This window comes from Elgaria multicarinata, chromosome 3, assembly GCF_023053635.1.
Source record: "Elgaria multicarinata webbii isolate HBS135686 ecotype San Diego chromosome 3, rElgMul1.1.pri, whole genome shotgun sequence".
Taxonomy (NCBI): domain Eukaryota; kingdom Metazoa; phylum Chordata; class Lepidosauria; order Squamata; family Anguidae; genus Elgaria; species Elgaria multicarinata.
Window position 1 is genome coordinate 1338491 of NC_086173.1, and position 25838 is coordinate 1364328.

General features: G+C 46.2%; 1 protein-coding gene across 3 annotated transcripts in view; it reads right to left on the reverse strand.

Moving 5' to 3' along the window:
- The window catches only part of PHC1 (polyhomeotic homolog 1), a 32176-nt gene that overhangs the window by 3252 nt on the left and 3086 nt on the right, over window positions 1–25838 (reverse strand). For 2 of the 3 annotated variants that reach the window (XM_063119009.1, XM_063119010.1), the window contains exons 2-13: window positions 16250–16408; window positions 15040–15150; window positions 13189–13266; window positions 11586–11735; window positions 10495–10650; window positions 8349–8850; window positions 6928–7718; window positions 5490–5652; window positions 4745–4953; window positions 4411–4525; window positions 2777–2885; window positions 1278–1425 (exon numbers count right to left, since the gene is read on the reverse strand). In XM_063119009.1, the coding sequence (XP_062975079.1) occupies window positions 1278–1425; window positions 2777–2885; window positions 4411–4525; window positions 4745–4953; window positions 5490–5652; window positions 6928–7718; window positions 8349–8850; window positions 10495–10650; window positions 11586–11735; window positions 13189–13266; window positions 15040–15150; window positions 16250–16363 (2646 nt within the window). In that variant the 5' untranslated portion in view covers window positions 16364–16408. The remainder of the gene's footprint in view (window positions 1–1277; window positions 1426–2776; window positions 2886–4410; window positions 4526–4744; window positions 4954–5489; window positions 5653–6927; window positions 7719–8348; window positions 8851–10494; window positions 10651–11585; window positions 11736–13188; window positions 13267–15039; window positions 15151–16249; window positions 16409–25838) is intronic. The other variant, XM_063119011.1, reaches the window with a different exon arrangement.

Below are 25838 nucleotides of genomic sequence, written 5' to 3' on the forward strand. Positions count from 1 at the left end.
CAGGAGTTTGCTCTTCTGACCCTGACCCACATGGTGCTCAGCCACAGCTACTGCTGCCACCGCTAGAAACCTGCACAGCAGCTACTGATGGTCTGGCTGCCTCATCCAAAGTAAGCTTGGCTAGTGCTGGGCAGACACTCTGTACTCTCCCTTGCCAACTGTAAAGACACGGAAAAGGAAAGGAACCTCTCGTGCAAAGCACTGAGTCATTACTGACTCTTGGAGGGATGCCAGCTTTCGCTGACGTTTGAACGGAGGTATAAATCCCATTTTATTCTATTTTTTGGAGAGCAGATCTATCCAATCCTCAAGTCAGAGCACTGAACTCTGTCCTATTTAGCTTCAAAGAAAACTGCAATCTTATCCTAAAAAGAATGATAGGGGAGCCTACACCCAGATGTAGGGCTGCAGTGCTACACACATGTACTTGGGAGTACATCCCAGCGAACTTATTGGGATTTGCTTCTGAGTAAACACAGAATTAGGCATCATACATATTAATACCTGACGGAACGCCTCTCCAGACATGAATATACCCGGTCACTACGTTCAACATCTAAGGTCCTCCTCCGGGTGCCTACTCAGAGAGGCTCGGAGTGTGGCAACGAGGGACAGGGCCTTTTCGGTGGTGGCCCCCAGACTGTGGAATGATCTCCCTGTTGAGGCTCGCCTGGCACCAACGCTGCTATCTTTCCGGCGCCAGGTTAAGACTTTCCTCTTTGCCCAGGCATATGGCGGCACATCCTAATTACCCACATGTTTAGTTTTTAATTGGTTTTTAATGCTTTATGTGTGTATGTTCTGAGTTTTAAATTTTGTATACTTGTTTTTACCTGAATTTTAGAATTTCTGTAAACTGCCCAGAGAGCCCTGGCTATGGGAGCGGTATATAAGTGTAAATAAATAAATAAATGGAATGAGGAGAAAATCCCACCTAATCCTGCCATCCATTGCTGTCATCTCCACAGACATTTATAGGAGCAGTTCTTGGGATAAATGTTTTTGCAAGTAATTATGGGCTCCTACATGGAATAAAATTGATACTGCTCTCTGGAACAGTCGAGAGGAAAGCAATGGGTCCGGTGCGTGGGATAAAGTACGTTAAAACACTACAGAATCTTGGCCGCACCTAACCATCCAACTTAGACCTTCAGCCTCTGCTGGGTAAAAGCCCTCCACAGCATCAGTGCAGAAGTTTAGGCAAATCTCCAGGTGAAAAGTCCCCCTTCTCCTGGCCGTGGAAGAAAAGGAGGGCAGCACTGGAGGACGGCACTCACCCGGTGGCGCTTGCCCTGGATCTTGGCCCGAGCAATCTCTGAGCTGCTGCGCCGAGGCCCACGCCTCCGACGGGCGTAGTTTGCTTCCTGGAGCTCCTTCATTTTTTTCCTTTGCAGCCGAAGCTGGTGGCTGCAGCCGACGTTGTACCTGGCATGAAAAAGAAAGATTAAAAAAAAAGTCTTGTCATCTCGATATGAAGCAAGTATTAACGGAGAACTCCTTTGCAAGCTGCACGTCCTTGCCCAGCAAAACAGTATGGCGTTTAGGGTGCTAAACTCTACATACTTGCTGAAAGAGTTATTCCTAGGTCAACCAGCTACCAAGGTATATTGATATAATGGCCCTAACAGGAGGCAAAAATAACTTATAATCTACTTAATCATATTTGTACCACTGTCAGATCTGAGAATAAATATGAGCTAACTGTGTGATATGGCTACAAGAAAGGCAAATGCTATTTTGGGCTGCATTAATAGCTTCCAAATCACATGAGGTACTGGTTCCTCTCTATTCGGCCCTGGTTAGGCCTCATCTAGAGTATTGCGTCCAGTTCTGGGCTCCACAATTCAAGAAGGACACAGACAAGCTGGAGCGTGTTCAGAGGAGGGCAACCAGGATGATCAGGGGTCTGAAAACAAAGCCCTATGAAGAGAAAGTCTGAAAGAACTGGGCATGTTTAGCCTGGAGAAGAGAAGATTGAGGGGAGACATGAGAGCACTCTTCAAATACTTAAAAGGTTGTCACACAGAGGAGGGCCAGGATCTCTTCTCGATTTTCCCAGAGTGCAGGACACAGAATAACGGGCTCAAGTTAAAGGAAGCCAGATTCCGGCTGGACACCAGGAAAAACGTCCTGACTGTTAGAGCAGTATGATAATGGAACCAGTCCCCTAGGGAGGTTGTGGGCTCTCCCACGCTAGAGGCATTCAAGAGGCATCTGTCAGGGATGCTTTAGGGTGGATTCCTACACTGAGCAGGGGGTTGGACTCGATGGCCTTGTAGGCCCCTTACAAATCTACTATTCTATGATTCTAATGAAAAAGCCCAAATGGGAAAAGCAATAGTAATAACTCTTATTGGTAGTATAGGTTTTGCCACAACTTTAAGATCAGTTCCCAGGGAAGTCATCTGTTTATAAGAACACATGAAATACAATGGACACATCTATGCCTGCAGGCTTACAAATTCATACCTTGGATGAGGGATTCACAACCTGCAGGCTGCATGTGCCCCCCCCCGGGCAGTTTTTACAGCAGCCTGCCACCCAATTCTCTCCTCCTAACCAATTTGCCCCCTTCCTGTACTTTCTATTTCCCCCAGAGAGATCTGTATCAGGATTGTGTGTGTTAAGAGCTCCAAGCTAGGACTAAATGAGGCCCCTGCCTTAGATGTACCTTGATAGCAGAATTAGAAGCCTGCTATATAAAACTATAGTTCAATGATCACATGAAACCTGAACAAAAGCCTCAAGAAAAAGTTTACGTCCAATTATCTCTTACCTCTTGGCACACGTTACAGAACAGAACCTCTTGGAACCACGGAATTGATTGGATGGGCCGTATTTTCCACAAAACTCACATTTCAGCAGATTCCCTTTCTTATCTTGCTCTGAAGAGATGAAGACATATATAGTCAGTCAAGAAAATAACTTCAAGTAGCAGCAGCAGAATGCAAGCGTAAGGTCATCTACTTGAGAGACAGCTGTCCTCTTTCTTCAAAGGCTACACATCAAATCAATCTGGTATGAGTCCCCAAAGGGAAATTTTGGAAACCCCATTAGTTGCTACACTGCAAATTAGGGATGTGCTCCACTTCTCCTCGAACCGGAGAAGCAGGAGCGGAGCGGGGGGGCTTCGCCTACCCTTAAGGCAGAGGCGAAGAGGATTGGGGGGGCCGGCAGAGTGTTGCAAAGAGGATCGAGGTGAAGGCAGATCCTTCGCCTCGATCCGGAGCTCCGCCAAAAACGTAAGTGGGGTTTACCGGGCCCTGCCGCTGTGGCCCATGCGGTGACAGCGGCAGGGCCCGGTAAACCCCCCCTCCCTCCTCTGCCTTACCTGCGTCCATCCGCGGTCCCTCGGCTTCTTCAATTGAGCCCGCGGCTCAACTAGGAAGTCTAGGCCGCACTTGCGGCCCAGACTTCCTGGTTGAGCCACGGGCTCAATTGAAGAAGCCGAGGGACCGCGGACAGATGCAGGTAAGGCCCCCCTCCCCCTTGGTCTCTGCGGGTAAGGGAGAGGAGGGAGGGGGGCCTTACCTGGCGCCACTCCCCTCCACTGTGGAGCTCCGCGGCGAAGAGGAGCGGACTATGGGCTGAGCGGGGGGTCCGTGCACACCCCTACTGCAAATGCTCCGACAACTCATATGCAATTTGTAAGCTCTGCCGTATGGCCATCAAACAACTCCACTGAGGGGTAAGGGAACAGACCTTGTGCTCCTTTGCTCCAGGCACCCGTTCAAGAAAGACTAACCAAGTCAAAGCACTTGGCTCTCAACTGCTTGCACCAGAGCTCTTCACAGCAAGGCCTGAGAGCCACGGGTGGCTCCCAGTCCCCGGAAGCGCTCTGCCTCTTCCTCTCATTCACTCCCTCTCTCCTTTGCAAGAGCTGCTCATTCTCAGCAGGGGCTTTCTAGCTTTGCTTCGTTTGCTTGAGCGATGGGCCAGCTGCTGTGATCTGGGCTATCTGAGGAGGCACCGAAGGTGGGGAGTCCCAAAACTGGCTGTAAGGTGGCTAGAAGGCAGGGAAGAGGGGGACAATCACGGGAACAATCAGCCAATTCGCTGTGGTGCGAGAGGAGCCCAAAAGGCAAAGAGCCACATGGCTGCAGCAGTGCTCTGCACAAGGCAAGCAAGAGAGTGACATGGACCTGCATCGGGAGATTTTGCAGCACTGCGTAGGGGGGAAGCACTTTTTCAGTGATGAGAAGAAGATCTACCCCAATCCAAGGGCCAAGTGAGCCTGCGGGAACGGGCCTGCCTGGTGATGAATAAGGCCTTCCTTGGACAACGTAGAGAGGGGTAGGGAGAAAAGGCCTCCAACCAAGTCCAGTGCCCAGCATTGTGCTTGACAAGTGAGGCCACATCATGAGCAACAAGCAAATAATTCACCCACCCCGGCACTGTTAAGACACTCACCTGCTGTCATGCTTTCCCCTCCTGGGGAGTTGCTAGGCTGGTTCTCAGCCTGCCTAGATGGAGCTCCTCCCTGAAGGGGCTTTTCAAACTCTTTTAGGAGCTGAGAGCAACCAACCTGCGTTGAAAAGAGAGGTAAAGAAAGCCTGCATCAACAAGCAGCCTTGCTAGAGCCTCAGTGCTCAGTATGCTTTGCTACGGAGGTCTACAAGACCAAGGCAAAGGCTTCTGGCTTCAGCAAGCATGGGCCACATTAGCAAGCTGCAGAAGCTGGTAGGACAAAGCAAGGAGAGGAAGGAGGAGAGCAGACCTTGCCCAGGCTACTTGGTGCCCTTACCGGGAAAGGCTCTGCCCCTTCCTGGATGACAAAGCCCTCTATGATGTGCGTAAGAATCTGAGGCTTGACAATGGCTTGTGGAGGCTTGGAGTCTCCCGTCTGGCGCGACAGCATGGCCAAGGTAGGCACAGGTGCAGCTGTAGGAGTGACAGAGCTGGGGTCACGGGGGGGTGCATTTAGGGTGGCACTGGGGAAGGACTCAGATTTGTCTGAAAGAACAAACATTGTATTAATTAGATCCATCTGAATTACGTATTTAATTGTGCAGGTTATATATCTGCATTCATTAGCTAAATATGCAGGATTTAGTCTATTTGTAATAGACTTTAGCAGGCAGCCTTTTAGGTTTGCAAGTTGTACGTTGTTTTGCATCAAAATCTTAATGTCCACCAGTGCAGGAAGGCAGACCTAGAACTGTGGAACAAGAGGTCTCTGAGCACATACTCAGCTGCAGCAGGACAACTGCTGCTCGGGTCGATGTCTAGCCGTAAGGGCTGCCCATGGAGGTGATCACATGTTGATCAAAGGCACAGAAAGAACTGTGTATTTATGAACTGTGGAAGGGAGAAAGCTATCTATGGGGAAAAACAAGACCTGGTCCAAATCCCTCCTCAAGATTCAGAAGCTTTGTGTATATTATTTTAAAGTTATATATCATGAGCCAGATTCTGCTTTGTGTGCAGGAACATCCTTGGCCACTAGACCCAAGCAGATACATGCTCTACAAGAAGCAGACAGAACTCACCCTTGTTCCCATCATTTGCAAGGCCACTCATCGCTTCCACGGCTTTAGGACTCTCAGCCACAGGGGAAGATTTGGAAGCCAGGAGAGAAGATGGTGCATTGGACTCTTCTCTCTCTTCTTCCGATTCTGCCTTGCGCTTGACTGCCAAGGTCTGAGGCTTGCTCTGTGTGGGAAGAGCAAGGTGGTTTGAAGGAACAGGTAGACCAAGTCAAGGGAGGAGGGGATTCCATTCTGGAAAGCATTTGGGAAGGGAAATGCTGACCACCGCCTGCAAGCTTCTATGCAAAGGGCTGCTTCTAGAGAAGCACAAGCAAACCTCATGCAAAGAGGATTCTCCCCCCCACCCTTGCATCTGCCCCCTCTCTACAGGAGGTGCTGCAGGAGGGGGAGCAGTGTTACTGGGACAGGTTGAGGGAAGCTTGTGTAAACAGAATTGCCTTCTACTCACACATGGAACTCTCTGGATCCCAGCCAGAAACATATACAAGGTGAAGCAACTGTGCCAACTCAAATACATTACATGCTATTACAATTTTATACACCCAAATGTGAGGAATGTGTCTGTGATCAAGTTAGACCTTCCATCCCAAGATCAGTTGATTCCCATTTCCACACACAAAAAGAAAAATATCTGGAGGGCTATTTTGAAAATTTTGCTTTGCTATGAACAGGACATTTCAATACCTGCAGCAGGTGCACAAGAGAGTACTGCTGTGCAGGACAATATCTTAGTGGATTGTGCGCATAATGGCTCAATCTGTCTTTATCCCACCATGGCACTCTTAATTCAAAACCTGCTGCCTCAGGTAACTAATGTAAGGTTTGGTACTCTGAACACGCCAGAGATATAAGCAAGGAAAGGTCCTGCAGACATTGACACAGAGGCCCGAGCAGCTAACAAGAGGTAGGAACTACAGCCACTAGTTAAGTAAGGCCTGGTGATAGATGAAACCATTGGACAAGAGTAGTGAGATAGGGTCTCCCACAACGTCCCATGAGAAAAGTTCCCCAGTCATTTGTTTGCATTGGAAAGATCCATATCCAGCAGACGACAGATCACATTCCCTTCACCATCCTTGTTTTGGCTTGACAAAACTGGAGAGATTGGCAAATGCTACCTTGACTGACATGTGTCCATTCCAGGAATGGACACATGTCAGTCAAGGTAGCAGAGAGCCTGCGATCTAAATGCAGCCCACCAACCAGGGGCTCAATACATTTCTCATTTGCTTCCTAACTTCATCTGCAAATTCAAGGGAATTGTACAACGCATAGCAAAGCCAGCATGAACTTGTTGGCCTGAGCTGCACATGGTGAAGGGAATTACCCTTAATTGCTAGCTAACTGAGTGAGATCTCGCCCTAAGCCAAATGTGTAGGAAAGTGAGGATCCGACACTCCCGTGATGTTCCCCACTCCATTCTAATGGTGTCACTTACAGGCAACTGGACAGGCTGCACATAGTAGGCTGCCGGCGATGCCTGCATGACTGGAGACGAAACCGTGCTCTTCACCTGTGCCATGCCTTGGACTTGGGCCACGTTGACTCCAGCAGAGAGTGGAGGAGGGGCTTCTTGTAGCAGAGGAGGCGAAGAAGAAGAAAACGAGGCCGAAGAGGCCTGAGACAACGAGGCGGCCGTATGGGACTGGGGGGCAGGCTGGACGACCGCTGGCATGCCCCGGGGGGGCTGCACCACGGCGTTCATCTGAGAAAGCCCCAGTGCCTGAGCTTGCGCTGAACCTTGCTGGCGGCTGCCCACCACTTGCACAGGGATGTGAGGGGGGGGCTGCTGGGATGCTGACATTTTGGCAGCACCGAGTTGTGGAAGTTTGAGAGGGGCGATGGGTGGCTTGGACTGGATTGGGACAGGCGACTTAGTGGTGGCCTGGCAAACGCTGTCTTGCTGAAGCTGCACTGACTGCAGCATGGGCTGGACCACGAGGGTCTGGGCCTGCTGCTGGCCCTGAAGAGGCTGGGCCTGCTGCTGGGCCTGTGGGGGCCCCTGCTGCTGCTGCTGCTGCTGGGTCAGAGATGGAGCTTGCTGCTGCTGCTGCTGCTGCTGCTGGGCCAGCTGGAGGTGAGTGGCCGTGTGCAAGAGCTGGGACTGGCGATGCTGGAACTGCTGCTGGTGATGGATGGCGATCTGCTGCTGGATCACGACTTGCTTCTGGAGGTGAATCTGCTGTTGCTGCTGGATCAGCGAGTGAGGCTGGATTTGGGTATAGGTGGCTATAAGCCGCAAGAGAAATCACAGAGTGCCATCAGAGTTCTATGCCACCTTAAAACAACTTTAAGCTAAGTGAGCCAGGCACCCGCCCCAAGAAGATTACTATCTGAGGAAGAGGAAGGAATGGAAATGCCGAGGCAACGAGGGGTGGATGCAAGCACATGCATCTCCGTACACATCTTCGGAGGGGGCAGGGGCCACAGCTCAGCAATGGAGCACATGCTTGGCACGCAGAGGGCCCCTGGCCGAGTCACCGGCATCGCTGGTGAAAAAGGAAGCCAGGATGCAGGAGTGGGCAAAACACCGGCCTGCCCGTGACGCTGGAGAGCCCCTGCGAATCGGGACAGGCCAGATGGACAAGCAGTCGGGCCCTGTAGAGGGAGGCTTCCTATGACCAACACCTCATTCATAGCCCAGAATGAAGGAAGTGTTGGCGGAGCACAGCTCTCCTCTCCAGAGCACACCAGCCCCAGATCGAGCCGTTCCCTCCCAAGCCAAGAGGCTGCAGTGAATTAGAGCCAACCTTCCCTGTGGCAGCTAGCAAGGGTCGCGTAACTTTCAAGATAGTGAATCCAGTTAAGGAAGACATGGAGGAAGGCTCTCAAGACAGGAAAGTGCCAACGGTCACCTACCAGAACTGATCAAAGTCTGGCTTGGGGCTGGGGTAGCTGTCCTGGTCAGGTTCATCCCCACAGTCTGTTGACCATTACCATCTGCTTCTGCCTTCTTCGCTGCTGCATTTTCTGCCTCTGTCTGACTGCCCTGGCTCACAGTCACTGCCTGGGCAGCAGAAGCTACTGGTAAAGGCTGAACCACACCAGTGCCTTTCCTCTGGCAGCTGCCCCCAGGGCCAGACGAGGTTGCTTGGCTCAGCCCAGAGGTAGCATGATTCCCCCCAGAAGATGCCACCCCCCCAGAAACGCCATTACTTCCTGCCGCCCCTTGGCTGAGATTGAGCGACTGGCCTACATTGCCAGAAGAAGCTTGCGTCACTGTCAAGGTCTGGCCAGCATGTGTGGCCTGGGGTAGTACTGAGGCTTGGGGATTCCCAGGCAAAGCAGCCTTTGGAGCGGAGGACTGGAGCTGTGCATTAGCTGCTGACGTCTGCTGACTCCTAACAGCCAAATTCTGCACCTGGAAAAAATGCAGAGAGAGAAAAGTCATTAGCTTAAGTTCCGAGAGGCAAATTGCCCTGGAATCTACTCTGGCTTGACAAGCAGTAAAACGAAAAGCCGTATTGGGGATCAGCGGTCTTGCTCTTTTCTTCTTGTGCTATCTAGGGACATGGGAGAAATCTGCAGCAGGTTCTAATGAGTTTGAATTTCTATGAATCCAACCTGCAGATTCCACAGTGAACAAAGCTTTTGCGGATTCCATGGACCTGCAGTCTGTTTTACTTTTTGGGGGGGGGGGGGCAGGGGGTTGCAAAGTGCACATTTGCAGAAGCGCCAATAGGGATGGGATTCTCATACGTCTCTTTTAAAAATCTGATTCCGTCAATGAGCGGACAACAAAACGAAAGACGCCTGACAATCTGTGAAACACAGACGGAACAGATGTGACTAGATCCATATACCCCTACCAATATGACAAGGTACTACAGAGAGTGAGGATCAAATGATTGAAAAACAAGATCAATCCTTTGGAAGAAGTTTTACTCTGAGCCCCCTCCTTCCTTCTGAGTGAAGTTAAAGATCTCATGGCACTTTCTAGATCAGCCTTCCTCAACCTGGGGCGCTCCAGATGTGTTGGACTGCATCTCCCAGAATGCCCCAACAGAGCTGGCTGGGGCATTCTGGGAGTTGTAGTCCAACACATCTGGAGCGCCCCAGGTTGAGGAAGGCTGTTCTAGATGGAACTTGAGGAAAATCACCCCCCCAGCCCCAGTTAGAGGTTCTAACTCAATCCCAAACAATCCCTTCTCAGAGCTCCGCTGCTGCTAGCATCCTGACAGCTCATTTCTTCGTACTTCTCCAGCTCAAACTGCCCATTTTTCTCTGCCTTGTTTTCCCTCTGGTGCAGAGCTTGATATTAACTAGGCCTAATTCAACTTATTGCCTGTGCGCAGATACCCTTTCCTTCTACTGTACTCCTGGGATCACTTGAAGTTAGCTTTTGCTAAAAAACAAAACCCACATTAGTTAAGATAGGAAATAAATGGAGAGAGAACAGACGCAGAACAAAGGCAGAGCGCTTAGCTCCAAAAGAGTTCGGAGAAGTGTTGGGGAGGGAGAGGAAGAGGTCAGGACAATCCACTCAGCAAGCCAGAGAGCACCAAAGCAATGCTTCCAGCCCTTAGAGGTCCTAGTCGATAGTTTATCCATTTCAACCCCAAAGCAACTTGTAAAAGTTTCCCCTACCTTACCAAATTAATTCCCCATGTACAGTACTTGGGAAATCCCCTATCATGAAGAAAGCAGGCATCTCGGTTTTCTTGAGCCCAATCAAACTTTGAGCTAGCACTTGTTAAATTGGGAACATTTGTCCATGTTTATGCAGCAAATAGTACATGTTCTTCTTAGGATGAGAGAACAAGGGCATTCCACACAGGATAACCGAAACACACACAAAACTACAAACGGCTATCTGGTGTTAAGTCAACTGTAGAAAGCAGGCCATTAGCTGCAATGTGCAAAACTTGAATAGAGGCTGCCATGAACCCCAGAGCACAGCACAAAATCAATGCTCTACCCATGGAAAGTTTGAGCAACAGGGACACACCCCAGACTGGGACAGGCCAGGTTGGTCGTGGGAACCCCGGAAGAGGGTGTCACTGACCTGGTCCGTGTCTGTGTGGACCCCGGGAGAATGAGTGGGCGGTGCTTCCTGCTGAACAGCAGCCACAGCCCCGTTAGGCATCAGGATGAGCTGGGAGGTAAGAGGTACATTGCGGCCCAACGTCCGGTTCACCTGCAACAGGTTCCCCAGCTGCGGCTGTGGGGGTAGGATTAGGTGGTGCAGAGATGAAAAGAGTAGAAGGGACAGAAAGGAGGAAAGAAGGTGAACCACAAGCAAACAGGTTATAAAGTGACATGGAGCCCAGGGTCTACGACAGACGGGCATCCTGCCTCAGGGCGGCCACTTCGCAGGGTATGGAAAGGGCGAAGTTTCTTCTAAAAGCCAAATCACCCTTCACTCCCCATACTGGGCCAGCAGCATAGGTTATCTAGGAATAAATACCTATGGATTTGCGTGTAGCAGTGAAGGGTGGAGGGACTGATGGCGTGAGGGACACTTGCTGAGAAACAGATTTTTCATTCTGGAGAGCTATAACCAAGATAATGGCTACATTAAATAGAAGAAGGCAAAAATCTGAGGCCAGCTAGAGGTAAAGACTTGGTTAATTTGTAGATATGCATCTAAAACCCAGATGAAATGGGGGTGGGGGGAGGAGAGAGCAAGAGCAAAGCAAGTCGCTTGTTTCTCATTTAGCCTAATTAAGGTAATGTCTTTCCCTCCAGTTACTCTTAAATACAGACTGAGTATCATAAACCAGAGTATTTAAACTGATAAGATGGGACGCATATTTTAGATCACTAATTTTAAAAGTGATTTATGCCTGAGGCCCAGATTAACCAAAAGAAGGGATCTATATTCCAACACATTCTACAAAATCATACTAAGTGCCATGTGATCTTTAAGGTTCGTGGAAAATAAAACCGTGACATTCACACAGTATCCTCTGTCCCTGTAGTACATCTACACTGTAAATTAACCAAGTGTTCGAGGTAATAGAGGTTGCCAACTCACAACTAAACACAGATTAGCAAACTATATGAGAATTGGAGAATCACAGAAACATGCGATTGAGTAAGGGGACCGAGACAGATCTTTATGAGAGGTGAAAGCAGTGTTTGTACATCTCTTACCCGAAGATACATCTGAGCTTGTGACTGGTTTAGAGGGGGTGACGTGGTGTTCCCCAACAGCACGGACTGTGTCAGGGTGGTGGCACTAGGTGAACTCACGCTTTGCGAGCGGCTGATTAACTGTGCAGCTGATGTGGTCGCCAAATTTATCTGTAACGTCAGAACATTTAACATAATCCAAGTTGAAAGCAGTTTCAAAAGGGTGTGGTACAACTCCAGGCCCAGAAAGGCTGTGCCCTCCCTCCTGATCCCAACAGTTACTTATAATTCTTAATTTCATGCCTTTATCCCAGCTGGCCAAGAGCCCAGAGAAGGTCTGGAGCAACCTTGGGTCCCCAAGATGATGTTGGTCTTTAACTCCCATTGTAGACCAACAACATCTGGGGACCCAAGGTCAGGAACTTCTAGGAAGAAAGAGTTGGCCACGCAACCTAATCTTTTCAGCAGCACTAATTTGATCAGAAGAAACATAGAATCATAGAATAGTAGAGTTGGAAAGGGGCTATAAGGCCATCAAGTCCAACCCCCACTCAATGCAGGAATCCACCCTAAAGCATCCCTGACAGATGGTTGTCCAGCTGCCTCTTGAAGGCCTCTAGTGTGGGAGAGCCCACAACCTCCCTAGGTAACTGGTTCCATTGCCGTACTGCTCTAACAGTCAGGAAGTTTTTCCTGATGTCCAGCTGGAATCTGGCTTCCTTTAACTTGAGCCCGTTATTCCGTGTCCTGCACTCTGGGAGGGTCGAGAAGAGATCCTGGCCCTCCTCTGTGTGACAACCTTTTAAGTATTTGAAGAGTGCTATCATGTCTCCCCTCAATCTTCTCTTCTCCAGGCTAAACATGCCCAGTTCTTTCAGTCTCTCTTCATAGGGCTTTGTTTCCAGACCCCTGATCATCCTTGTTGCCCTCCTCTGAACACGCTCCAGCTTGTCTGCATCCTTCTTGAATTGTTGAGTCCAGAACTGGATGCAATACTCTAGGTGAGGCCTAACCAGGGCCAAACAGAGAGGAACCAGGACCTCACGCGATTTGGAAGCTATACTTCTATTAATGTAGCCCAAAATAGCATTTGCCTTTTTTGCAGCCATGTCGCACTGTTGGCTCATATTCCAAGAAGCTGGGGTGGGGGTAGAGGTTGAAGGTCATAGTGGACTTGTAAACCAATGCCATCCAATTATGGCTTACACATCACCAAAATTACTAAGAAAGGCAGTACATGCAGTATCATTCTGTAAATAGGATGGGTCATAAGTGCTATAAAGGAAACCCCACTTTCTGTGGCTGATGATGTAGGCTTCCCTTCTTTAGGGTGAGGCATCCCTCTTACATCAGCCTCATCACTCGCAAAAAAACAGCCCTCTCCTCCCAAGAACAGGAGATCTTTCTAATTCCATCTGTCAGGGATGCTTTAGGGTGGATTCCTGCATTGAGCAGGGGGTTGGACTCAATGGCCTTATAGGCCCCTTCCAACTCTGCTATTCTATGATTCTTCTCCTCCACCAAGAAAGCAAATGTCCCTTTCTGGGCTCCAAATTACCAAATTCCATTCACAGCCAAGTAATTCGGTAAAGAAATGGCAAGTTACTCAAGGGCCGTTACGTACCGAAGCCTGCGTGGTAGTTGCCTGTTGAGGAGTGCTTGTGTTTGGAGAGCTCGCTTGTCGACTGGCTGCGATTGTAGCCTGCAGGAAACAATAAGCTTTTCTTACAGAACCAAGATTCTTTACCCCACATTTCCATCCTTTCTTGGCCTCAAAAGCACAATAAAATGATCATAGAATTCTGCATCAGGAATATTCAAAATCTAATCTTATTTATTTGAAGTATTTTAGGCCATCTTTCAGGGTAAAAAAAGCCTCTCAAGGGTTTTTGTACCCTTAAAAGATCAGAATAAACATCAGAATAACAAACATCAGAATAAAAGGCAGGGGCAGTAATGAAATATTCAGAACACACAAAAAATACTAAAACAAAAAAGTTTCAGTCGAAACTATCAACTCAGGAGACCAAGGAAAGCAAATGAGAGAAATGGAAGAACAAATGAGGCTTTCCTGCGTGCTTGCCATGATGTGACTTAACAGGTTTCCAGAGGTGTGGGGCCAGGGGCCTCTGTTGTAAGAACTAGTGTGGGTAGAAACCGTCCTTCAAGGAACTAGGTTAAAACTAGCACTTTAAATACTGGCAATCCATGCAGCTGGCACAATATAGGTTTTGCATGAGCCAACCTCACCCACGCAATACTCGGGCAGCTGCAGCTGCACCAGATGAAGCTTCTGAATTGTGTTGAAAGCAGCCTTGCATAGAGCACATCACAGCAGTCCAGGCTGGATGTTAGTATTCCATGAATAACTAAGGAAATGTAAAGGTTCTCCAAACAAGCACTCCTGGCCATCAGTTTCCCCAGTTAGTGATGCATTCAGGATAACTCCCAAGCTGCACACGGGGTCCTTCAGGGGAAGCACAACCCCACCTAAGACCAAATCAAGCCTGCATCCAGAGTGGCTCATTTCCCTACTCACAGCACCTCTATCTTGTCTGGATTAAATATCAGGTGGGGTTTTTTTTTTGCTCTCATCCATCACAAAACGGGCTTCAAACACTAGTTTAAGAATTCTTCAGCCTCCCTGGGATTAGTACAGCCTTTCCCAAACACGGTGCCTTTCAGAGGTGTTGGACTGCAACTCCCATAATTCCAAGACAGCATGGCCATTGGCTATCTCAGCTGGGAATTATGGGAGTTGCAGTCCAACACCTCTGAAAGGCACCATGTTTGGGAAAGGCTGTACTAAATAAATGAATAAATGAATAAATAAATGAATTCATTAATCATTATAATTAATCATTATAATTCATGTATAAATGAATTCATTAATCAAGCCTTCTTTAACCTGGTAGCCTCTAGGTGTGTTGGACTGCAACTCCCATAATTCCAAGACAGCATGGCCATTGGCTATCTCAGCTGGGAATTATGGGAGTTGCAGTCCAACACACCTAGAGGCTACCAGGTTAAAGAAGGCTTGATTAATGAATTCATTTATATCCCGTCTCTCCTCCAAGGAGCCTCCTCCTCTCCACTTTATCTTCACAATAACCTTGTGAATTAGGTTAGGCTGAAAGTCAGCGACTGACCCAAAGTCACCCAGTGAGCTTCATGGCTGAGTGGGGATGAGAACCCAGATCTCCCGAGTTGCAGTCCAGCACTGGATTAGTAGACAGAAACAAGAAGTAGAGTCAGGTATCCTCTGCATACTGATGGCACTACAGCCCAAACTCTGGAAGACTTTCCCCAGTGGTTTCATGAAGATGTCGAACAGCATAGGAGACAGGATGGAACTCTTTGGCATCCCACAAACTAAAGGCCATGGGGTAGAACAGAAGTTCCAATCCAGCTGTTTCTCACTTCCGCAAACTGCCCTATTTCAGCCAACTCTTGACTTTTGAGCTATCGGTCTCACCTGCTGCACTGCAGCCAGGCTGTGGAGCTGAGCACTGTTGAGTTGCTGCTGGAGCATAAACTGATGGAAATACTGGGCTGCATTGGGCTGTCGCTGCAGCGCTTGAAGTGCCTACAGTAAAGAAGAAATACAAATTCAAAATACAGAATGCACATCTTAACACACCTAGGGAATCTGCAGAACTACCACCTTCGTAATAAATGGAAGTATATAGAATCTCAGCCCCATACATATCTGGGCCACCACCCGCACGGCAGAAGCAGAAGGTATTACCTGTCAGAATGGTCGGGAGCAGGACATGGGGTTAGACTAAATTTCAAACAGGAATGGCCCATTGGCAAATTTCCCTATCCCCCTCACACTGGAGTGCAGGGCAAAGCACAACCTTTCGCCTGTCAGCGGTTTCTCCTTTCCTATGAGGTGACCCTGCAAGATAACTTGTAGTGCCATAACTCTACCCGACCTTGGCTAAGGAAAGGTCACTCCAGAGGTAATACCTGACACCTCTAGACTTACCTCTTCTTTCCTGCAGAGAAGGGTTCAAAAGGAACTTGCAATCTTACATGCTGCAATAGCCAACTCAATATTGTTCTGCCAGAGCCGCAATGTACGGCGGATGCCTTTGGGGCAACCTGCTCTCGGCTAACGGGCAGGCAACAGCAGGCGGCTCCTCCAGCTGAGCTTCTTTCTCAGGCACTCCTCCCCTTTAACTTCTGAGCCAGGCTGAGGAGGTGATCCCCTCTCCTGGCCATGTTTCTGGGGGAAGGAGGCAGTCAGGAGCACACTGAGAATCACCCCTTCTCTCTCAAAAAAGCAGCCACTGCTAAATACAAAAGTACTATCTGAATACAAAAGTACTATCTGAATACAAAAGTACTATCAAAAGCTGGCCTCACCGAGCTGTTAGTTTAGCCCATGAGACAGCCACCACTGTAATCTCCAAAAGAAAGGATATGAGCTGGGGAAACTGTCTGGATAAAAGAGGGAAAACTATGCATTGAACAGTGCTGTGGGATGACGATGGCACCACTGCTGGATCTCATGCAGAGGAAACGCCAAACTGTGCACTGGAACCTCCTCACGGTCTGACCGATGCGAAGTTCTGCAGCCATATGCGAGTTGGCCGTCTGAGCTAGTCATTCTGTTAACAAGCCGAGTTATACCTGCAAGAGCAGTTCTCCCATCCCCAAGTACAAGGGCAACTTCTGACCTGTACTGCCTGCCGCTCATAGAGCGTCATTTGCGATATCTGAGGGCGAGTGCTTCCTCCAGAGCCTGAGCTGCCACTGGCTGAGTTTGAGTTCTGCTCACTTTCCGTCTCCATGATGTCGGGTCTCAAAGTTGTCTGCCTGAAATTTTCTCTCAAGCCCTAGATGATGGAAATTAGAAGTTACTTTATTTCAAACAGCCACATTTGCCTCTTCCTATATAGCAAATTACTTTAATGTTTCCTTCCTGGGCTCACAACTTTGCCAAAGCTCTCAAAAATCTGCCCTATAGTACAGAGAGGAGTGATAGTTAGGACTATTGTTTAAATGACCATTAAAAAATACACAATTTGTATGCAGATTTTCCCAATTCCTAACCAATCTCCTGTAGCAGTACAGCAAAATTAGGAAACCTGAATAGGCTTAAAGACAAAGAAGAAAAGAGCCAGATATTAATTATTCTGAGTAATCATCCATCACTGGTGTTCATCAAGGATTTTTCCTGCAGGAAGCAAAATGTGGGAAAGGGAAAGTCAACTCGATGCTAGCCCTAACACACATAACAGTTGACTAAAAACATATCATGCAGTGATTACTCCACAGTTGACTATTTAGGGGGTCCTCCCCACACACGTTTTTATTCTTTATTTATTATTATTATTATTCTTTACACTGATGATCTTTTATTGTTTATTTCTAAACTCCAGGCATCTATTCCTGCTTTGATGAAATTGATTAATACTTTCGGTGATCCGTCTGGTTATTCAATTAATTGGTCAAAGTCTGAACTGATGCCGATTGAAGACAGCATATTTCTTAGTGGTTTGGCTAATGGTCAATTTTGATGGTGTTCTGATTTTATTATCTATCTGGGAATACTCATTCCCAAAGATATATCTCAATTGATTAAAATAAATTTGAATAAGCTGCTTTAGGGTGGATTCCTGCATTGAAGGCCCCTTCCAACTCTGCTATTCTATGATTCTAGTGAGATTGTACGATATAGATAGATGGGTACCATTAAAGTTGAGTATGTGGGGTAAAGTCAACACACTTAAGATGAATGTTATACCTCGAATCTTGGGTAAAGCTCTTACCCTCGCCTGGTTCTGACAATGCAGTTTCTTTGAGGACTCCTGATCCTTGATCACTGCTTTGCAGTGGTTTCCTAGAACCACTGCTTTGGTTCTAGGAGCAGCCATCCGAGAGGCAGTGTGGACGGCTTTCCCTCCAGAGATGTGGGAGGAGATGGAAGTCTGCCCTGAGGTCATCCCTGCTGGCCCTGTACTGCAGGCTCCAGTGGCACCCAGGCAGCTTAGTGAGGAAGTGGAGCAGGAGACCACAGGACACACCATCCTGGACTTGGACTGGCACGTCCTGGACTCTATTATGCAGAACATGACAGTCACACCTGATCTCGGAGATCAAGTGGAGTGCATCATCTTATCTGAGGTAACTCAGGTCCTGCCCCTGACGTGTCACCTTCCCATGAAGAGCTGCAATGCATCTTTACGCAGCCCAGCAATGACACCTTCGTGAGATTCACCGGCACAGAGGGGGACATGTTCGAGGATGGAGCCGCAAGGCAAGCGGCCATGACCGTGGCCAAGGAGATGGACAGTGCACAGCAGCAGGATGAAGAAATGCATGAGCCACAGGCCCTCGAAGAGGAGCCGCCTCCGCCGCCTGCTGCCATGGACCGGACCAAGCAGCCCCTCTGCGACATGCCCACCCACCTGATGAACACCGTGGACCGCCAAATGGAAGCAATCCACACCTTAGCTACGGCCTTCCAAGGAGCCTTTCATGCCAGATAGCTGCAAGCCTCCGTACGGATACATGCTGCCACAGCACTACCTGCCTCTGACTCCTGGCCCTGCATATGGGCCCCAGCATCCACCACCAGGGCCCGTTGCGATGCCAGAAGGAGAAATGGGAGGTGGTGCACGCTGCCCCTCTGGAAGCCTGCCTAAGTGTACCCGCATCATGCCGCAGGAGTCGGAAGATGAGGGTGAGGAAGGGCATGGGCCCAACGTTTCACAGGAGGTGGGCCGGCCCCCTATTACCCCTCCCCTTGCCTTCTGCTCTATCCCCTCTGCTGAGGCATATGGCCACCACACCGTGCCCCCTCCACTTTCTTTCTTTCTTTCTTTATTATTTAAAACATTTGTATCCCACCCTATATCATTAAGATCTCAGGGCGGCGTACGTTATGCCGCCCGACCCCTATTTCCGGCCATTTGGAGCAGCACAGCTGGACCCTCAAGGCCATGCCGCTCCACCACACCTGTGACAATGTTGCTGCTTGTAGAGTTGTCCCATGAAAAGCAATCCCCTTGCTCATTTCATCGGAAAACCCAACCCAAGGGGCCCGCCCTGCTCTTATTTATTTATTTGTTGCATTTTTATACCACCTAATAGCCGCAGCTAGCTCCAGGCCCAGTACCGGCCCCACAGACTTTTGCAGCAATGAGGTGTGTATGTGGGCATCTTTAAGAAGATGGATGAGATGGGAGCCAAGATGGAACAGCGTATAGATCAGCAGCTTAAAGAAACTAAACAAGAGATTAGAGGAACAAAAGAGGAATTGATGCAAGAAATCAAAAAGATGGATAATGCCTTAAAACAAATGATAGGGGAGATCCAGGCAGTAGCAAATAGAGTGGACTTACTAGAAAGCGAAGCAGAAATTTTGAACACAGAATTGGAAAAGGAACAGGAACTGCTATCACTGAGAGAACTAAAAGGCAAAGAACGTTGTTTACGTTTGAGATCTGTTTCTGAAACCATCCCGAAAACTTGAAATGATCTTAGAACTGAAGCGATCAAAAATTTGTCAATTTTTATGGATATTGAGGAGGAAAACATGGAAGTGGAAGTAGACCGAGTCTATAGAATAAACTCCTCGTAGGCACAAACAAGAGGAGTTCCGAGGGACATTATTGTTGACTTTGTGAGAAAAATGACAAGAGACCAGATTCTCCAGAAGCATTACCAGAGTAAAATGAGGTTGGAAGGTAAAGAAATAATTGTATTGAAAGAGATTCCGGCAAGAATTCTACGCAGGAGGAAAGATTATGCATTCTTGACAACTATACTGAAACAGAAAAAGATCAACTTCCGTTGGGAGATCCCAGAGGGGGTTGTATTTACCTTTAAGGAATGCAGAAACAAGCTGAACTCTGTACAGAAGGCAAGACACTTAGTGGAGACCCATAAAAAAGAGTGGGGGAAGACACAACCAAAAATGAAAAAGGATTTAAGCACCAGGGGTGCTATAAGTAGAAAATGAGATGGTCTCTTTCCCTTTTGCTTTTTTTTTAATACAGAGAAAGAGATGGATTGTAAGTTTTTTAACTTGGGATATTAATGGAGCAAACGCTCCCAAGAAAATATTTCATTATTTAAAAAAGTTAAAACAAGATATCATTTGCTTACAAGAGACGCAAAGGACACAAAATATTTAATTGACAAAAAAATAGGTAAAGAATTTATCGCAGCAAGTGGAAAAAAGAAAAATGGAGTTGTCTTATCTATCAAGTCATACCTAAACCCAGAATTGATACTAAGTGATGAACAAGGAAGATACGTAGCAGTTAAAATTATCCTAAATGGAGTGTCAACATTGGTTGTGGGGGCTTATGCTTCCAATGATCATAAAGTGGAATTTTATAAGAATTGATTACCGGGCTATCAGATTTATCTTATGATAATTGGTGCCTGATGGGAGAATGGAATGGAGTTATCTCTCCGCAAATAGACAGGACATTGGAGAAGAAGATCCAAAGTCATCAAGGCAAGCTCCCTAAAAGATTTTTTTGGATCTGATGGACAATCTGAGTTTAGTAGACGTATGGAGATACAGAAATGGCAACTCAAAGGAGTATAGAGTATACCTATTTTTCAGAAAGGCACAAGTCCTTTCAAGAACAGACATGATTTCGACAACCAAAGAATTTTTGACAAAAGTAAGCAAAACAGAGATCTTACCTAAATCTTTCTCAGATCACAATCCTATATCTATGGTCTGTAGGAGAAAACGTAAAACATTTAGATGGAGACTAAATGAAACTTTGCTGCAAGATAAAAATATGGTGGACAACAGTAAAAGAAAATTGAAATAATATTTTGAATTGAATCTGAACAAAGGAACAGATCTCCGAATGGTCTGGGACGCAAGCCTATATGAGAGGACATTTTGATCAACAAAATAGTCAACTTAAGAAAAAAAAGGAAGAGAAAACACACAATATTCTGAATGAGATCAAAAAAAGAGAAGAAGAACTAAGGAAAATGCCTGGAAAAACAAGTGTACTTCAACAAATTAAAATGCTTCAACAACAATTATCAATGTTAACAATATGGGATATCGGGGGGTAAATTAAATTATATGAAGCAAAGAAGTTTCGAATCAGCAAACAAGCCAGGAAAATGGTTGGCTTATAAATTGAGAAAAGAAAGAGAAAAGAAAACAATATTTAAAATAAAGGAAAATGGAGCAGAATTAACAGATGATACAACCAGCTTTGATGGTGGCGGTGATAAAGAAAATTAAGTTGGGGAAATCCCCAGGACCGGATGGACTGTCAGGTTTATACTATAAGATACTTGAGGATGAACTCCTACAACCACTAGTCTACAACGAACTCTATTTTGAATAGTGGGGAGATACCTGATACTGATATCTCTTCATTGGCTTCCAATTCACTTCAGAATCCAATATAAACTTCTCCTGTTGACCTACAAAGCTTTTCACTGTCTAGCTCCTTCCTATCTCTCCTCTCTCATCTCACACTATTGCCCCGCTCATGCTCTTCGCTCCTCTGATGTTTCTCGCCTGCCCAAGGGTCTCTACTTCCCTTGATCGGCTTCGTCCATTTTCTTCTGCTGCCCCTTATGCCTGGAACGCTCTTCCAGAACATTTGAGAACTACAAGTTCAACCACAGCTTTTAAAGCTCAGCTAAAAACTTTTCTTTTTCCTAAAGCTTTTAAAACTTGATTTTGTTCTGACTTTATACTGTTAGTTTTACCCTACCCAGTGCCTGTTTACCCTACCCTGTGCCTGTTTGCATTCTCTTCCCCTCCTTATTGTTTTATTATGATTTTATTAGAATATAAGCCTATGCGGCAGGGTCTTGCTATTTACTGTTTTACTCTGTACAGCACCATGTACATTGATGGTGCGATATAAATAAATAAATAAATAATAATAATAATAATAATAATAATAAGATGGCTTATATAACACTTATACAGAAAGGACAGGACTGAACTATAGACCGATATCATCGTTAAATAATGATTATAAGCTATTTACGGCAATTTTGGCGGAAAGACTTAAGAAAGTCCTACAAGAATTTATACACGATGATCAAAGTGGCTTTTTACCTAAGAGACAGTTGAGAGACAATGTAAGAACAGTCATAAATGCTGTGGAATAGTGGGAAAAACATCCAGAGAAACAGGCTGCTTTGATCTTCCTTGATGCAGAGAAAGTGTTTGATAATCTTAATTGGCCCTTTTTATTTAGAACTCTAGAAGAACTGGATTTTGGAGCAAACTTCATTAAATGGGTGAAATCTATTTACATCTTGCAGAAAGCGCAAATAATTATCAATAGAAATGTGACCAAATCATGTGAAATAGGGCTGTGCTCCACTCTGATTCAGATCAGCGAATCGGGAGCAGAGCGGCCCGATCCGCCTCCACTAAGACCGGATCTGAATCAGGTCGGCAGAGGTGTGGATCGAGGGGAAGCGGATCACGCAGCCGCAGATCGCTTCGCCACGATCCGGAGCTCCACACGCCATTTTGAACGTTTTTTCCCCATTGGATTGTATTGGGCGAAAAAACGCTCATAACCTTTATTTTTAAAGATGAGCACTGGATGAGCAGAGGGCAAGGGGCTGGGGCATCCAAAGGGCAAGAGGGCGAACTGTGTGGGAGAGGCATGAAGGGGGGAGGGGGTGTCCCATTGTCTGCCAAGCACCACTTTGCTGAAGTTCCCAGCACCGATTGGAGAGAGGGAAGTCTGCTCACAGCTGCAAAGGAGCCAACGAGGTATGAGCGGTGGCATTTCCTGTTTGGTGATGGCGGCCATCATGGATTTCGGGCCCCAATGGCTGCTGGGATAGTGCTGGGAGGATTGAGGTAGAAGTGATGGTGGGGAAGTGGGAGTGGGCTCTGTCAGTCAAGTGCCGTGTTAACTATTAGTCCACTTGACATGAGCTTCAACCACTCGACGGGGCATAGCAACATGTGTGGGGAGTAACCCCTCATTAGCCAAATAGTGGAGGTGGATATTCCCCCTCCGTTGACTAATATGTCGTCTGAACGTAAACATTCTGTTATCTGGACACGCTTATATTGACCTTTACACTGATTTTAGTTCTATTCTCTTAGTGTAAAATTTAGGCTGCAATCTTACGCAGTCACTTGGTAGTAAGTCTCACTCAACTCCATAGGGCTTACTTCTTAAGTTACATATAGAATCATAGAATAGTAGAGTTGGAAGGGGCCCATAAGGCCATCGAGTCCAACCCCCAGCTCAATGCAGGAATCCACCCTATCTTGACTTCAGCAAAGCTTTTAACAAAGTGCCCCATGATATTCTGATTAACAAACTAGATAAAAATTGACTAGATGGAAAAACTATTTGGTGGATTCACAGTTGGTTACAGAATCGGACTCAAAGAGTGCTTTTCAATGGTATCTTCTCAAACTGGGGGGAGGTAACGAGTGGGGTACGAGGAGGTGCAGAGAATGCTTATCAAATTTACAGATGACACAAAATTGGGTGGGATAGCTAATAACCTGGAAGACAGAAATGAACTTCAAAGTGATCTTGATAGGCTGGAATGCTGGGCTGAAAACAACAGAATGAAATTTAATAGAGATAAATGCCAAGTTCTACATCTAGGAAATAGAAACCAAATGCACAGTTACAAGATGGGGGATACTTGGCTCAGCAATACTACAAACAAGAAGGATCTTGGAATTGTTGTAGATCAGAAGCTGAATATGAGCCAACAGTGCGATATGGCTGCAAGAAAGGCCAATGCTATTTTGGGCTGCATTAATAGAAGTAGAGCTTCCAAATCGCGTGAGGTACTGGTTCCTCTCTATTCGGCCCTGGTTAGGCCTCATCTAGAGTATTGCGTCCAGTTCTGGGCTCCACAATTCAAGAAGGACACAGACAAGCTGGAGCGTGTTCAGAGGAGGGCAACCAGGATGATCAGGGGTCTGGAAACAAAGCCCTATGAAGAGAGACTGAAAGAACTGGGCATGTTTAGCTTGGAGAAGAGAAGATTGAGGGGAGACATGACAGCACTCTTCAAATAGTTAAAAGGTTGTCACACAGAAGAGGGCCAGGATCTCTTCTCGATCCTCCCAGAGTGCAGGACACGGAATAACGGGCTCAAGTTACAGGAAGCCAGATTCCAACTGGACATCAGGAAAAACTTCATCACTGTTAGATCAGTACAACAATGGAACCAGTTACCTAGGGAGGTTGTGGGCTCTCCCACACTAGATTTTTTGTGATTGTATTAAACAGTTCTGACCAAAGCTGTATAGGACTGGACTGGTTGCAGCACAGAGTGGATTAAAAAAGAAAGAAAGAAGATTCTTAAATTCTTAAAATTAAATAGCAATTTTGCAAATATTTTAGTTAACAGGAAATCTTAATTTAATGGAAACACATGTTAAAGAGCGTACTACTTATAAATGAAACGTGATTATATTGAACACTCTGAGCAAAGGTGTGTTTTTTTTGGTAAGAGAAAAAAATGGATGGAGAAAGACGACTTAAGGTTAAGCATTATGTTACGCACAATTATGAGGTGTATTTATTATCATAAGCCTCCTACTACATCCAGGGTCTGGCAAGTGATAGACAACATCCCATATCTCAACAAGATCATCCAATGAGCCACTAGGTAATCTTTTAACCCTCTTTGATATCAACTGAACTGTCCAATGGCCTGGCTCATACTAAGAGAGGGTTTAGCAGTACAGCATTGGCCAACAGGAGGGTAAACTAGAATTTTTTTTCACTATAGCAGATTTCAGGCTTGTCATTGCATGCAAACCAGGAAATGTGGTTAAAATAAACTCTAGCCAGTTGCTAAACAACCATCAAACCCTTGACTGTTTTTTCTGATTTGTTTAGCAAACTAGTATTTTCAATTTCTGGTTCACACATAATGATGTACCAGGAATCAGCTAAAGCGAGATTAATTGTGGCTTACTACTACTCTCATATCCAAGCAGATAAAGCTTTGCAGTGTAGGGGGAAGGTGAACTACATGATGAAAGATTTTAGATTTTGTTCATAATCTGTATAGACAGCCTGGTGCCTTCACTAATATCTTCCTGACATCAGGACCTTTGAAATATCTTAATATTCTTAAGATCATTTAAATCTTGGTATTATTTATTTATTGCATTTTTATACCATCCAATTGTGAATCACCATCTGGGTGATTTACAAAAATATTATTAATAATATTAGTATTTTAGGGTGTAACCCTAGGCATATTTAGACAGAAAAAAGTCCTACAACTCCCAGCATTCCCCAGTCAGCATTTTTAAATCTAAATATCCATAGGGTGGCACACTTAGTCCCTTACTGTGGTTGGGATGTGTTTGGTTCTTTTAAACTACCTTAGTTTTATGGGATTAGGTCATTTTCTCTGTATGGGTTCTGTATTATTTGAACTTTTAATGTATATTGTGATTGTATTTTATAGAATCTATGTTTCAATTCTTTTAAATGGTATGTATGTCACCCAGAGAATCTATGCTTTATTGTATAATAAATAGTTGGTATGCACACCTGTTCAGGAAATATATGAATTCCAAAATGCAAAACTTTGTTACTTAAAAACAATTCCTAGTAAATTGATCAATGTACCCTGCTTTAAGAACCACTATACGGAACGTACTTTACATTCTGTTCTTCATCCTCCCACTTTGAAGGCAGGAGGACGAAGAGTGGAAACACTGAAGGTCACGGCATCATGGCCCTATTCAAGAGATGGATGGGTGGGATGGTTAGCTGGTGTGGACCATCTGCTCACCATGCAGAGGGAATTCTCCACACACACACACACACACCCTGACACACTAAGCCATCACTGCTTATATTTTTTGAATGGTGCACTGAGGCTTAGCATGAACAGGGCCCATAGGTGCAGCAACCACCCAGCTACCCAAAGATTCCTTCTTTCCCTACGCAGCATTTGTTAGTAGTGACAAGATGTCTCTAGTGAGGATGGAGGAAACATTGACAGAAATCAAGAGACAACTGTGGTTAGAAGGGTGACTCACATCTCAATACAAAATTTGGCAATTACTATCGCACAGCAATTTTTCAGTAGATTTCCCACTGAAATGTGGCCTAATTATACCCCTCACAAGGCAGATTATTAACATCAAATTTCATACTGATAAAATCAAGACAATGCATTGAATTCACAATGTACCTCCTGCAGATGGAAGCACTCCTTCCGCTTGCAGAGGGCTTGTGATCCAGGGGAGCAATCCCACTGTCAGAATAAACGATTCTCCTCTCCTTGCAGCCCCTGTCA